General features: G+C 44.4%; 1 protein-coding gene across 1 annotated transcript; it reads right to left on the reverse strand.

The window, feature by feature from the left end:
* Positions 1-4,679: 4,679 nt before the first annotated feature.
* On the reverse strand, positions 4,680-14,003 carry LOC308091014 (uncharacterized protein). Its single transcript, XM_080436308.1, has 3 exons — positions 13,186-14,003; positions 9,674-10,238; positions 4,680-7,904 (listed from the first exon to the last, which is right to left on the reverse strand). Exons 1-3 carry the CDS (start codon positions 13,402-13,404, stop codon positions 6,880-6,882), a joined length of 1,809 nt encoding a protein of 602 aa, XP_080292434.1. The 5' UTR covers positions 13,405-14,003; the 3' UTR covers positions 4,680-6,879.
* Positions 14,004-15,255: the final 1,252 nt, after the last annotated feature.

Here is a 15,255-nt window from a genome sequence, read left to right on the forward strand (position 1 = left end):
TGTGTTATTTATTGATTTGAGCTAAAAAGCATTATTTTACACTTTGGCTATTCAAAAATAGCAGATCTACAAGCTCATAGCGTTGTAGATCTGCTATTTTTGAAAAATGGTAAAAATGTCTGAAAACCATTGAATATATATCTTTGCTTCTGGGGGGTCCCTGGAACAGAATATTTTCAGATGGGGGTCGGCGGCCAAATACATATAATTTTGGGGGTCCTTGACATGAAAAGGTTTTGAGCACCACTGATATAGAAACATACGTTTTTCAGAATACTGGTGGGATTTAGAAGACATTTTTTAGAATCGGCTTCAGGTCTTAAAGGGTTAAAGCTCGACATCTTCTTTAATTCACATACAAGAGACGATGGCGGTATAAAACAAAGGCCCTTTAATATAGTAACATGTAGTAGAACAAGGTAACAGAGAGGAGGGGGAGGAGGAGGGGGGGGGGGTTTAAACATAGAACCGTAGAAAAGAAAAAGGTCATTCATTTAACATTTTACACCTAATTCACCTTTCTTTCTTTCTTTCTTTCTTTAGCAAGGAAGGAAATATAACATTTCAGCTCAACTTAAACGTGCAAAGGCCTTCCCCCTCCCCCAGACTGTGGTATAAAACAAAACAAAAACACATTATATCTGGAGGGTTAAGACAACCTTGGGGGAAAAAAAACATGTCATGTGTACAGTCAGTGAAGTTATTGTTCAGTATTTTAAAATGGCTTTAACACCATGTAAATGTACATCGTTCTATAGTTTGTACTGAAGAAGAACTGAATATAGTAGTATACAAGTTCAAGAGTAATAATCCCAGACACGTCTAAAGCTCAAGGTAAAAGTGATATAAAGATCTATCTATGCCTCTGGCGGTTCCAGTCTCCATAAATCCATCATCGTGTCAACGTTGTGTGTGTCTGTGTGAGCTCGTCTTCTTGCAAACATCTTTTTGCTTATCGAGGAAGCAAAGTGGAAATAGGATTACATATTTACATACCATGGTAGTTATACTGATAGTTACAATTACTCTAAGAAAAAAAAGAAGAATAAAAAGGTTCTGCCCCTTCTGCAAAGCCACAGCATCAAGGAACCGGCCGCGCTGCGCTAGCACAGTGCGCGCGCACCGCGAGGAGAGGTGCAAACGTCCCTATTTTTGAGCATCATGTCGTCAAAGAGAAGCAGATAAACAGCCCCGATCTTCAAAAGCTACACGGCGCGTAGTAGCTTGAAGATCGGGGCCATTTCCGCCCTGTGCGACACAGCCCTACGACACAAAGTATAAAACAAGTTCAAGTGGTTAAACTTTGTTGCACATCATCATCATCATCATCATCATCATCAACCTTTTCCACACGAGATCTTTACCCTTATATAACCAAGATATGTAGAGTTTTTATTTTATTTACAGCTAAAAACTAAACGGTGCTTGGGGAGAGGTACACACACTAGATCATGCACACGCACACACGTTCACACGCACACAGCCAGTAACTTACAGTATTTGGAGTAAAAAAAAACAGACTTGTAGACCTACGTACATGCACCGGCTGGCACAACAAAAGGAATGCTAAGGGTCAAAGATATGGTCCAATAATAATAATGAGGAAAAGTCAAACTTCAACACTGAATCATAATACGAGGATCAAACTACTTTTGTTTTTCTCTCCAACCACTTAAAACACTAGACTTAGTCGACCAGATTCCCAAGGGCTCCATACTAGTACCGCCCCCTTCTCATTTTCACTCTGAAAACTTGAGTTGTGTTAATACTAAAATATGCCGAAAATAGCAGATCAACAAGTTCACATGTGGAGACGCTTTGTGAGCTTGTAGATTGGCTATTGTCGCTGCATGTTAGCCCCAGAAGAAGAATGCTAAGTGTTCAAGTTTAACTGTATTTAAACTGAATTAATTTAACTCTGAAGGGGGTTAAGTTAAGGAAACAATCGGCATTTATTTCAATGAATGCAATTTGTATTACCAATGTGTATTATGTGTGTCTTAACCAATTGAATCCGGGAGCACATCCGTGTCATTTTAGATGTCTTTGAGCCATTCAAAAATAGCAGATCTACAAGCTCGTAGCACGGCACTTGTAGATCTGCTATTTTTTAAAAATCTTGAACATGCAAATCTTTGAATCCACATGATAGTCTTTTGAAACAAAATTTTCAACTCAAATCTTTGCTTCTGGGGGGTCCCTGGAACAACATATTTTAAAGAAATCTAAAATGACACAAGATGCTTTTCCGGTCTAAATGGGTTAAAGTGGTACAGCGGTTTAATTTCAAGGACCTCCACAACTGTGAGAGTGTACAAATGGAACCAAATGGACCCATAAGGGTCCAACATGGCTGCTGTGCACAGAGCCTATTGCCCCTCCTAACCCGGAAGCAATCTTCTACATGAAAAACCAAAGCTTCAACAAGCTGTGTGGCGCTCGCCTCCAAAGCTTCAACAAGCTGTGTGGCGCTCGCCTCGAGGTGGCATCTTCCATTGTTACATTCACATCCTGGTGTCTGGCAGGACACTGGTTGACAAATGTCAATAAAGTTGTTTGAAGTCAGACCAGATTAGGTTTGTTTGTGTGTCTATTCCATTGGTTCTCAAAGTGGGTTCCGAGGAGCCCTATGGGCTCCTTGGCGGGGTCCCACGGGGTCCCCAGCAAAAGTAGTCAATATTATCGTCACAATCATTTTAACCACTTTAACTATTATTTAAAAAAAAAAAAATCTCAACAATGTTTAAATTCTCTTGAAAGAAATTGGATTTTTTTTTAAACAAATCGTGTATTCTGGGGGGTCCCTGGTACAATATTTTTGGGGGTCCGTGGTCAAATACATCATTTTGGGGGTCCTTGACATGAAAAAGTTTGAGAATTAACCACTGATATATTCTACTGCGCTCTGACAGCATCGCTGCAATTACCTCTTTCTGTCAGGAGAGGGAGACGGCACACATAAAAAACGTACAGCTTGTAGCTTTAACTGCATTATCTTTGCCATTCCTATTTGACCATGAAAGTTAGTGTTGAGATTTACAAAAAATGCCTAAAATCTTCCCCCCCAAAAAAATTGCAGATCTAAAAGCCACGTTTGTGGCCTTGTAGATGGACTATTTCCACTATTTGTCGTACGAGGAAGTATTTCGACACTTAGAGTTTAGAGTTTACTGTGTACAGAGGCCGATAGCCTTGGTTCTATGTTCCTTGGTTCTATGTTCCCTGGTTGACGCTTCCTAGCTTGTCAAAAGACTCACACGTTCACAAGGACAGCGTTGGGTGCTCATACTTCACCTCATGAAGCCTATAGGGTCCATATTCTGGAGTGACAAGTTGAGCTTGTAGATTTTGACTATTTTCCACAAGACTTGGGTGTATAGTAGAGGGAAATACAAGTGGACCAGGTATCAAGCCCTGGGGTATCCCGGGTCAACTAAGTATTTATAGGGTTTAACCCATTAAGACCGGGAACGCATCTGTCTGTGTCATTTTTAGATGTATTCGGCTATTCAAAAATAGCTACAAGCTCGTAGCATGTAGATCTGCTATTTTTGAAAAATTGTGAAAAGTTTTGCAAACCTTTGAGTATATATATATTTCTAAAGCGAACATTTTTTAACTAAAATCTTTGCTTCTGGGCGTCCCTGGAACAACATATTTGACAAAGGTTCGCTTTAAAAAAATATATATATTCAAAAGGTTTGCACAAATTGTCACGATTTTTCAAAAATAGCAGATCTACAAGCTCATAGCACTGTGCCGTGATATGAGCTTGTAAATCTGCTATTTTTTTAATAGCCAAAGACATCTAAAAATGACAGACATTCGGATTCAAAGGGTTAAGTTGTCAAAATGCTGTCTGAAAACATGACCCATGGTGGCTGCATGTGATCTCTCTGGATTGTAGAACAGGGGGATGAGGTGGTAGAAGGCAGAGAGAGAGAACAGGGGGATGAGGTGGTAGAAGGCAGAGAGAGAGAACAGGGGGATGAGGTGGTAGAAGGCAGAGAGAGAGAACAGGGGGATGAGGTGGTAGAAGGCAGAGAGAGAGAACAGGGGGATGAGGTGGTAGAAGGCAGAGAGAGAGAACAGGGGGATGAGGTGGTAGAAGGCAGAGAGAGAGAACAGGGGGATGAGGTGGGTAGAAGGCAGAGAGAGAGAACAGGGGGATGAGGTGGTAGAAGGCAGAGAGAGAGAGAACAGGGGGATGAGGTGGTAGAAGGCAGAGAGAGAGAACAGGGGGATGAGGTGGTAGAAGGCAGAGAGAGAGAACAGGGGGATGAGGTGGTAGAAGGCAGAGAGAGAGAACAGGGGGATGAGGTGGTAGAAGGCAGAGAGAGAACAGGGGGATGAGGTGGTAGAAGGCAGAGAGAGAGAACAGGGGGATGAGGTGGTAGAAGGCAGAGAGAGAACAGGGGGATGAGGTGGTAGAAGGCAGAGAGAGAGAACAGGGGGATGAGGTGGTAGAAGGCAGAGAGAACAGGGGGATGAGGTGGCAGAAGGCAGAGAGAGAGAACAGGGGGATGAGGTGGTAGAAGGCAGAGAGAGAGAACAGGGGGATGAGGTGGTAGAAGGCAGAGAGAGAACAGGGGGATGAGGTGGTAGAAGGCAGAGAGAGAGAACAGGGGGATGAGGTGGTAGAAGGCAGAGAGAGAACAGGGGGATGAGGTGGTAGAAGGCAGAGAGAGAATTCTTTAAAAAAATCTAAATCCTAACAAAATCCTAACTAAACTAAATACAAAATAAAAAATCAAGATTTTTCAAAAATAGCAGATCTACAAGCTCATAGCGCGGCACTCGGTGCCGCGCTATGAGCTTGTATATCTGCTCAATTTTGAATAGCCAAAGAAATATAAAGTGACACATATGCGTTCTAGGTCTTAATGGGTTTACTTCCCTCCATTTGGGGAAATACAAAGACTAACGGCTCCAATGTGGCGGATGCCGTTCTCTCAGCGCATTTTATCCTGCAGAAAACCCCCCTTTCTTTAATATATATATATATATGAACTATATGATCACCCCTCATGACCCCCTCAAAAAACAACTAAACCTAATCCGCTTGGTGGGATGGAGCTAGCATGCACCATTAACTCAGCAGGCATACATACATTCAGTACAAAACAAAAAACTAAAATAAAAATATATAAGTGGGAGTTGTACAACGTCTTGCATCAGTAATAAAAAAAAAACACGTTACGTTAGCTAATTCAATCTATTGCCTAAATGTGCATGCATGTATCATTATCATCATTATTATTATTATTATTATTAACTGGACAGGGCTAGGATTCTAACTCTGACGGGACTGGGAGCTGTCTGGTACTCGGCTATCGTCCATTTCAAACAGCTCCACAGGGTCGGTAGGGGGGTCGGGGGGTCGGTAGGGGGGTCGGTAGGGGGGGTCGGTAGGGGGGGTCGGTCGGGGGGTCGGTAGGAGGGTCGGTAGGGGGGTCGGTAGGGGGGTCGGTAGGGGGTCGAGTGCTTTTGCTCAAAGGCACTTCTTGGGGGATTTTTTCGAGGGTGGGAAGACTGCTTGGTTGTTGTTGTTTTTTTCGCCCCAAGGTTCTACGGATTCAGACTAAATGATTCCCTGTCGCAAGAATGCTTCTCTTAAAGGGATAGTTCACGCCCAAAATGACTTTTTTTTCACCCCATGGAGACTTGAATTCATGGATATTTTTTTTTAGTTTTTGTCTCATTCCTAAGACAATAATTTGATGACCAGCGGACCGGTAGGTAACCGCTGCCTGTCACCAAATTATTGTCTTAGGGATGCGACAAAAACTAAAGAATATCCATGAATTCAAGTCTCATCACCCTCAAGAGTCATTTTGTGGGTGAACTATCCCTTTAAGCCACTGCCCCGTACGAATTCTTCTTGGAAGGGCAGATCATGTAACAAAAAAAACGACTTGCTTTGCTGTTACTTTAAAAAGAAGGGAAAAGAGGGGAAAAACTAAAAGAAAACCGGGTGTACAATTCTAAAAGCTACTTCTACATCTAAAAAAAAAGTGTAACACAAAAAATAAACGGCAGATTAGGCTCTACCCTGATTATTAAACAACACTCCAAAAGGCTAGGAGGGATATATACGTACATATAAGCCTGTTTCCTTAGACAAAAACTAAAAACTAAAAAGAGGCTGGAAGTTCAGACTTCCTTTAGAGACTTGATTTATACGTTTAGCTGCGCGCTGAAATAAAAGTAGTTGCGCCCGAACGCAGCCGATGATGTGCAGATGACCGGCTGTTTTCGGGGTGGGGGGGGGGGGGGTGGGGTGCCACAGCAGCGCATAACTAAGTGTATAAAACCAGACAGCATCACCATCCACCCACACGTTATGTGAATACACAAGGAAGACTTTTAGAAAACCTTAAGGTTTTCAACTGGAGTAAATCCGCTCAACCCTCTATGCAAGCCGGGAACGCATCCGTGTCATTTTTAGATTTCTTTGGCTGTTCAAAAATAGCAGATCTACAAGCTCATAGCGCGTAGATCCGCTATTTTCTTGGAAAACTCGTGCAAATCTTTGAATATATATATATATTTTAAAGCGAACATTTGTAAAACATTCAGTTCCAGGGACCCCCAGAAGCAAAGATTTGAGTTATAAATGCTCGCTTTAAAAAAATTATTTGCACAAATTTTCACGAAAAAAATAAAAATAAATAGCACAGAGCACAGAGCTTGTTTACGTGCCATTTTTGAACAGCCAAAGTGTAAAATAACGGTTTAACTGGTCACACAGACGCGTTCCCGGTCTTAACGGGCTTAACGAGAAGCGGGGAGGGAGGGAGGTGACGGGACGACGGCTCCGCCGGTGGACCACGCGACGCGTCCCGCGTTTAAAACGCGCCGCGCGTCCCGACGCTCCACCTACACGCAGTCCACGACGGAGCCGTCGTCCTCCTCCGCCCCCCAGTCCCCGAACCTCATCTGCGGGGAGGGCGCGGCCGGGTGCAGGTTGTTGATGTCGTCCAAGGCGTCCGGGTCCGTGTCGTCGCCCCCGGGCCCGCCGCCGCCGCCGCCGGGCAAACCCATGTGGCCCGCCTCCTCGCGGTGCGTGCGCACATGCTTGCGCAGCGCGGCCGGCTCCTTGAAGCTGCGGTTGCAGAAGGGGCAGCAGCAGGGCCGCTCGCCCGTGTGGATGAGCTGGTGGTGCTTGAGGTGCTGCAGGCGGCTGAGCCGCTTGCCGCAGATGGCGCACACGTAGGGCTTCTCGCCCGTGTGCGTGCGCCGGTGCTTGCGCAGGCCGTCCAGGTGGCGGAAGCTGTTGCCGCACTCGGAGCACGAGTAGGGCTTCTCGCCCGTGTGGATGCGCAGGTGGGTCTTCAGGGCGCCCGACTCGCGGAAGCGGCGGCCGCACACGCCGCACGGGTAGGGCTTCTCGCCCGTGTGGATGCGGATGTGCTTCTTGAGGCTGGAGATCAGGCGGAAGGTCTTGCCGCACTCCAGGCAGTGGTGCGGCCGGTCGCTGGTGGGGCCCTCCGGCGCGTCGGAGCCCGAGGGCCCGGCCGAGTCGTCGCCGTTGCCGCCGCCGGCCCTCCCCGGCGAGACGCTGTCCGCCCGCCCGCCCGCCGCCGAAGTCCTGGCCGCCGCCGGCTTCTGCTGTCCGTCGGGGGCGCCGGTGCGCACGGGCCGCACGGGCCTGGGGTGGCGGAGGGGGTAGGTGAAGGAGCGAGACGCGCCCTCCTCTCCGGACGCCTGGATGTAGTTGAGGTCGCCGCCCGCGTTGTTGTGGTCGCCGCCGTCGCCGCCGACTCGGTTGTCGCCGCCCTTCCTGGTGGGATGCTGCCCCTGGCCGCTGACCGGACCCTGCTCCTCTTTGATCTCGAACCTGGAGCCTCCTCCTCCTCCTCCTCCTCCTCCTCCTCCTCCCCCCTGGGCCTGCTGCCTGTCATCTACAACACAACACAGTCAATTAAGCAATATTACACGAGAGGGTGTGCTTTACCGTCATTATTAGCACGCCTGTGATGCGGTCAGGAACGAGGCGAAGCCGAGTTCCGCCGCGATCACAGAAGTGCTAATAATGTAAGGTAAAGCACACCCTCGAGTGTAATATTGCGATTATACAACAGTTACCAACAAAACACATCCAAATGTATTCATATTGTGGGGAAAATCATAATAAAAAAAAAATCGCTAATCCGTTTCCCTGTAAAGAGAAGAGTTTATTTGACTGAGACAAAATAGTCCCTGTAACAGCGCAGCACTCTGTCTCTCTGACTCTCGTCTCATCAACACAGCTGATTCCAGTAGGCTATATGCTCCGTCGTACGATCGTGTTACGTGGCCAAAATAACTGATCTACAAGCTCACAACGCGTCAAGATGGCGATGCGTTGTGAACTTGTAGATCGGCTATTTTTGCCGTGCGATACCTTCGTACGATAAAGTATAACATACACTGGACTGTTAACGAAATGGGAGTAATTTTACTTTAACACAGGAGGATATTTATACAGTATGGATGTTACCATTGAAATAAAGCACACTTTTTTCCAGTTATTCCTTTTATTATAGGATTTTAGGCAATTTAGTGTGCTCTCTTCTAACCATTGATCAACCGTAAGTCCACCAAATAAGTCAAAATTAACAACATAGTCCATTTTGTAGCTGTTTGTTCTCCGGTGGCGGCGGTGGGTACTGTCTGTTTGTTTTCCTACCGTGGGACAGCGTGACTTCACAGCACAGCTGTACCATATATGGTCTAATCAGGTGCAGACTGCAGTGCGGAGTGATTTATTAATGTGATTAGGCCCGTGCTATGATGCTGGTTTGAAGCACGGCTAGAAAGCTATTTCAACCAATCAGATTGCTTGGTCGGAACTACCTGTTGTATAACTTACAATGTTAAACCGTTAAATATATTAGACAGTTCTCAACCAGCCTGAAAATTAAGGCCTGGCCCTAACTGGGCCCTACTGGGCCGGTCCGAGGCTCGGCCCAGTAGGCAGTATGAGTAATGAGTAAAGAGTAATAAGTATTGTACCTGGTCTGTAGGAGTAAAGAGTAATAAGTATTGTACCCGGTCTGTTGGCGTCGGTACACTGCATGTGAGGGGTGTTGGAGTATGAGTAATAAGTAATAAGTATTGTACCTGGTCTGTAGGTACTTGGTCTGTAGGAGTAATCAGTAATGAGTAATAAGTATTGTACCTGGTCTGTTGTCGGTACGCTGCATGTGGGAGGTGTTGGAGTATGAGTAATAAGTATTGTACCTGGTCTGTAGGAGTAATGAGTAATAAGTATTGTACCTGGTCTGTAGGAGTAATGAGTAATAAGTATTGTACCTGGTCTGTAGGTACTTGGTCTGTAGGAGTAATGAGTAATGAGTAATAAGTATTGTACCTGGTCTGTTGTCGGTACGCTGCATGTGGGAGGTGTTGGAGTATGAGTAATAAGTATTGTACCTGGTCTGTAGGAGTAATGAGTAATAAGTATTGTACCTGGTCTGTAGGAGTAATGAGTAATGAGTAATAAGTATTGTACCTGGTCTGTTGTCGGTACGCTGCATGTGGGAGGTGTTGGAGTATGAGTAATAAGTATTGTACCTGGTCTGTAGGAGTAATGAGTAATAAGTATTGTACCTGGTCTGTAGGAGTAATGAGTAATAAGTATTGTACCTGGTCTGTAGGAGTAATGAGTAATGAGTAATAAGTATTGTACCTGGTCTGTTGTCGGTACACTGCATGTGGGAGGTGTTGGAGTATGAGTCCATGCTGTGATTGGTCACAGAGCCGTCGGGCTGGATGGACAGCTGGCACATCTTGTAGTCGTCCCGGGACTCGAACCCGTGCAGGTCCCCGTCCACCTGGCCCCCCAGAGCCCCCAGGTCCACCCCCACCCCGCCGGCCCCGTTCACACCCCGGGCGTTGTTGTTGCCGTTGTTGTTGTTGTTGTGGTGGTCCCCCCCCCCGCCCATGGAGGTCATGGCGGTGAGCGGGGCGAACACCGACTGGCCGACGGTCTGATTCCCGGAGTAGGTGATCTGCAGCTGGTCGATGAGCTTCTGGGCGCTGCACAGGCACTCCTGCAGCGTCTTCAGCTCGCGCTCCGACACCTCCAGGCGCACCTTGAGCCTCTGGTTCTCCTGCTCCTTGTTCATCAGCTCCTGCTGCGTCTCGTTGAGCACCAGGACCACCTCGCCCAGCAGCGTGTCCACGGCGGCGGACATGGCCGTCTGGATGGTGGGCGCCAGGCGGGACTTGAGGGACGTGACCGTCATGTTGCCCTGGTGGAGGAGAAGCGGGGAAATCAAAGTGATGTTTTTCGTGTGGCGTTTTCTCGTACCAGCGGGCGAAACGCTAGTGTGGCAAGTATGGACCAGTGTTGATTTCAAAGACTAAAAACTATGAGGAAAAATGCTCGACTTTTTTCACTGACGAAAACTAAATAAACTAAATGAAAACTAAGCTATGATGAGCTAAGACTTTCGTCAACAAATACAAATTTGACTAAAATTCTAGACTAGTGGAGAAGAGATCCAGTAGAACTAATAGACGAGTCATTTTATGTTTGGTTGCACTAGGGTGTTGCTCTCTGAAAATAGCAGATCTACAAGCTCACAACGCGTCGCAGACTTGTAGATCGGCTATTTTCAGCATGCAACCAAGTGTAAAATCAGCCATTACGACGCCATCAAGGCACCGCCAACACACATTTTAGTCGACAAAATCAACCGTAGATTTAGTCGACCAAAACGAGACAAAAACTAAAAACATTTCAGGTGACTGAAATGTGACTAAAACTAAATTAAATCTTATTCAAAAGACTATGACTAAAACTAAATCAAAATGTGCTGTCAAAATCAACACTGGTATGAATGAGCAATATCGCGATTTTGGCCGATATCCGACTAATTGCACGGACTGATCGACCTATACTGCCTAATACAGGTTTACCTACTACACTGCTCAATCAATCAAACAACGCATACTATTAGTGCCGCGCTACAAGCTTGTAGATTTGCTTGTAGATCTGCTATTTATTCATTTTAATCTTGAAAATGTGTGCATATCTTATATATATTTTAAAGCCAACATGTTTTACTCAAATCTTTGCTTCTGGGGGATTCTACACATGTCTTCTAAATCATTTTTTTGGGGGGAAAACACTTACTATGTTGCTTTAATATCAGTGGTTCTCAAACGTTTTCATGTCAAGTACCCCCAAAATTACATGTATTTATTTTTTACTGCGATATGTACTCGGTGACGCGCTATGAGCTTGTAGATCTGCTATTTTTTGAATAGCCAAAGAAATCTAAAGTGACACAGATGTGTTCCCGGATTGAATGGCAGAAGGCATAACCAAGTAAACAGAGACATATGTGTGTGTACACACACACACACACACACACACACAGTGCATTTAGACACCACTGTGTCTCAAAGTGACCCCGAGGGGTCATTGAGGAGGTTCCATGGATGGGGGACCCCCGGTCCGGCAAAAAGAGGAACAGTTTAAACCACTTAAGCCTTCATTTATTGCTTCTGCTACTCAAAAAAAGAAAACGGCAGATCTACACGCTTGTGAGCTTGTAGATTTACTATTTTCAACAACGACAAAAAATGGTGACGAACGTTGGCAACTCTTCTTTTCTGGGGGTTTCAGGGCATGCATGGCACACACTCTTTTCTAATGGGGGAGCATCAGGGCATGCATGGCACCACACACTCTTTTCTAATGGGGGAGCAGACATTCTCTAGCTCCACTGTCAGAGTGTGTAAAAGATACATTAGTGTATTACACACTGTGTAGGCCTGTCACAATTATTACATAATCGTCCAATTGCAATTATTTTATATAATATATATATAATTATTTTATAAAACAATTATGTTTGCATAATGGTCATAATAGTCACAATCAATTCCATGTTAAAATAATTCACATATTTTCCAAAATAGGGGAAATAGCCGATCTATAAGCTCCAAACGCGTCGCATTTTGCGACGCGATCGGCTATTTCCACTATTGTTTATTTTTAAGTATAAAATAATTAAATATGAGTTATTCGTCATATCTGCCCTGTGCAACTTTTGTTTACGAAAGCTAAAAGCCAAACAGAAATGTAATTATTATTCATAATGTTTACATACATTTTCAACGACAGAAACACAATCAAATCGCTAATCGCAATTATTTGAGTGATAATTAATCGTCAACTTAATCGTAATTTGTAATCGTGACAGCCCTAACACTGTGCCTTACAAATAAAGTAATAATAAAGTATTCAATCAATCAAAGCACAGAGCCAGTCAATGGTCAACTATGGGAAGGATTGAGGCGAAGGTTTGAGTATTTAACACTGATGATGGTGGTGATGTCTGTCCCTGCTTCATCTCTCTCTCAGCTAAGGGCTCCCTGGCCTGAAAACTGTTTAAGAACCCCTGAACTATAAAGTATATTATCTTCTACCTGCTGCTTAGCAGATCCATGGTATCCTGACTATAAGTATATAAAAAGTATATACTAAATATAACAATGTACCTTCTGCTTAGCAGATCCATGGTATCCTGACTATAATATATAATAATGTACCTGGTTAGCATGGTATCCAGTCAATAAGTATATATTAAAGTATATAAAGTACCTGGTTAGCATGGTATCCAGTCTATAAGTAAAAAGTATATATTAAAGTATATAAAGTACCTGGTTAGCATGGTATCCAGTCTATAAGTAATAAATATATATTAAAGTATATAAAGTACCTGGTTAGCATGGTATCCAGTCTATAAGTAATAAGTATATATTAAAGTATATAAAGTACCTGGTTAGCATGGTATCCAGTCTATAAGTAATAAGTATATATTAAAGTATATAAAGTACCTGGTTAGCATGGTATCCAGTCTATAAGTAATAAGTATATATTAAAGTATATAAAGTACCTGGTTAGCATGGTATCTAGTCTATAAGTAATAAGTAATAAGTATATAAAGTACCTGGTTAGCATGGTATCCAGTCTATAAGTAATAAGTATATAAAGTACCTGGTTAGCATGGTATCCAGTCTATAAGTAATAAGTATATAAAGTACCTGGTTAGCATGGTATCTAGTCTATAAGTAATAAGTATATAAAGTACCTGGTTAGCATGGTATCCAGTCTATAAGTAATAAGTATATAAAGTACCTGGTTAGCATGGTATCTAGTCTATAAGTAATAAGTATATAAAGTACCTGGTTAGCATGGTATCCAGTCTTGTCCATCTTACGGTCATAACATCCATCCTGCTGGCTCCTGTTGGGGACGTTAATGATGCTCTGTTTACGGTTAGATCCTCCTCCTCCTCCTCCTCCTCCTCCAGTGTTATTATTGTTGCTCCCCCCGGAGGAGGAGGAGGAGGAGGCCGGGTTGGCCTCCATGCCGGCCGCGTAGCCTCCTCTCCTGGACGACATGCTAAGCTAACACCCCGCTCCTAGCTTCTCCTTTAGCCTGGTTAGCTTCACCGCGTAGCCACCGACGAGCTACAAACAAGCTAACCCGTTGCTTCTCTACAATAACCCGTTATATGTCGCTATAATGCCGCTCTGTGTGTCTCTATGAAGGACACATGACGGCGGGGTTCGAACACACTCACATGTAGGAGGATACACTGATTAAAACCCCGTTGAACGCACAGCTCTCTTGGTTGAGCGGGATGAGGAGGAGGAGGGTTTGTAACGCAGGGCCGCTTGGATGGTCCGAACCCCCGGTTCCTCTCTCTCTCTCTCTCTCTCTCTCTCTCTCTAGCTGCGGCTGGATGCTAGCGTTAGCATTAGCCTGCTAGCTGCACGGCGCTGCGGGACGGGCGGCTTTAGGGTGTAAAGGGTGCGGGCTTTAGGGTGTAAAGGCTGCGGGCTTTAGGGTGTAAAGGGTGCGGGCTTTAGGGTGTAAAGGGTGCGGGCTTTAGGGTGTAAAGGCTGCGGCCTTTAGGGTGAACCCCGTCGGTCAGAGAGAGTCCATGGTGTCGGCGTTGTTGGGGGGTTTACGGGGTGTTGGATGGATGCTCGTCCTACTGAACCACATCACATCCTTCTAGTGGAGAGAGAAGAGTTAGTGTCGCACGTGAATGACGTCATTAGAGCGTCATTCAGAGTTTGTAGTCTTTTTTTCCGTTTTTAAAGGGATAGTTCACCTCACCCCCCCCAAAAGAATTACGTATTTTCTATCGATTGTCCAGATTGTGCAGAATGTCCCGTTTCACAAGTTTTCAAACGTCTAAAATGTATAAAACATCTTTTGAAAATAGCAGATCTACAAGCTCACAACGCGTCGCGATGCGACGCATTTGTGAGCTTGTAGATCTGCTATTTTCAAATGGCCAAAGTTTAAATAAACCTCTGAACCAGTCCATGGTGTGGTTCAGAGGTTTATTCGGTTGTTAAGACGTGACGTTGCGCCCCGCTAGAATAACTTCCGGATCCAAGTGTGTATTTTCCCAAATATGCACAGTGCTGTGTCCCTCGCTGTTTTAACAGATCTGAGACTAAAATAACCACTAAAGTGTCATTCTACCGCTTTCCTGGCAACGACAAAAAGAAGAGGAAATTGTTTTTTTATATACATCTATATATAAATATATATATATATAAATAAATGTAAAAAATATAATATATAATATATAATATATAATGTTAATGATTATAATAATAAATAAATACAAATACAAGTAAGACGCGCGAACGCGGTAAGCGAACGCAAAAAAATAAAAAGAATAATGAAAAAAAAATATTTAAAAAAAAGTAACCAATAAAAAAATTAAAAGGAGCATCTTAGAAAAATACAAATTCACAAAAAAAAAACTTTGAATGTTTTTGAACAATTCAACAAAGTGTTTGAAGTGCCTGTTTCACCCACTTCCGGGGGGCGGAGCCAAAATCCGAGCCCGAAGTATTTGTTCGTAGATCCCCACTTAGGGGGGGGTAGAAAAAGTTTCGGAGCGATTCGGGCACTTTTCATTTAACATGGGGTTTCAATGGGGAGTTTTTAGGAGCCTTCTCCGGGGCGTGGCTTCCGGGGGAAGGGGCGGGCTTAAACGCAACCTTGACAGGTGTGTTCAGTTTTCAAAGACCTTTCATTTGATGTATGGTACGTCTAAATTGGACATTTACTTATCTCAGAGGAGCTGCACACAGGCAGTGCACACAGAGACACAGAGACACAGAGACACAACCCGAGCACGGTTTCATAGTAAGCTCCACTTGCGCGGAGGCGCGCCTCCTTCCGCTGCGTTCGCAATAAATATATATATTAGCCTACTTTTTACT

Source organism: Gymnoscopelus braueri (assembly GCF_963280865.1).
Source record: "Gymnoscopelus braueri genome assembly, chromosome: 8".
In the NCBI taxonomy this organism is placed as follows: domain Eukaryota; kingdom Metazoa; phylum Chordata; class Actinopteri; order Myctophiformes; family Myctophidae; genus Gymnoscopelus; species Gymnoscopelus braueri.

Bases quoted from the DNA above. Each gene is read 5' to 3' on its own strand.
- LOC308091014 (XM_080436308.1), bottom strand. From the start codon at position 13,404: ATGTCGTCCAGGAGAGGAGGCTACGCGGCCGGCATGGAGGCCAACCCG. The intron at 10,239-13,185 runs GTACTTTATATA...CTCCTCCACCAG, and splicing joins CTGGATACCATGCTAACCAG to GGCAACATGACGGTCACGTC. The intron at 7,905-9,673 runs GTACAATACTTA...GTTGTGTTGTAG, and splicing joins GTGTACCGACAACAGACCAG to ATGACAGGCAGCAGGCCCAG.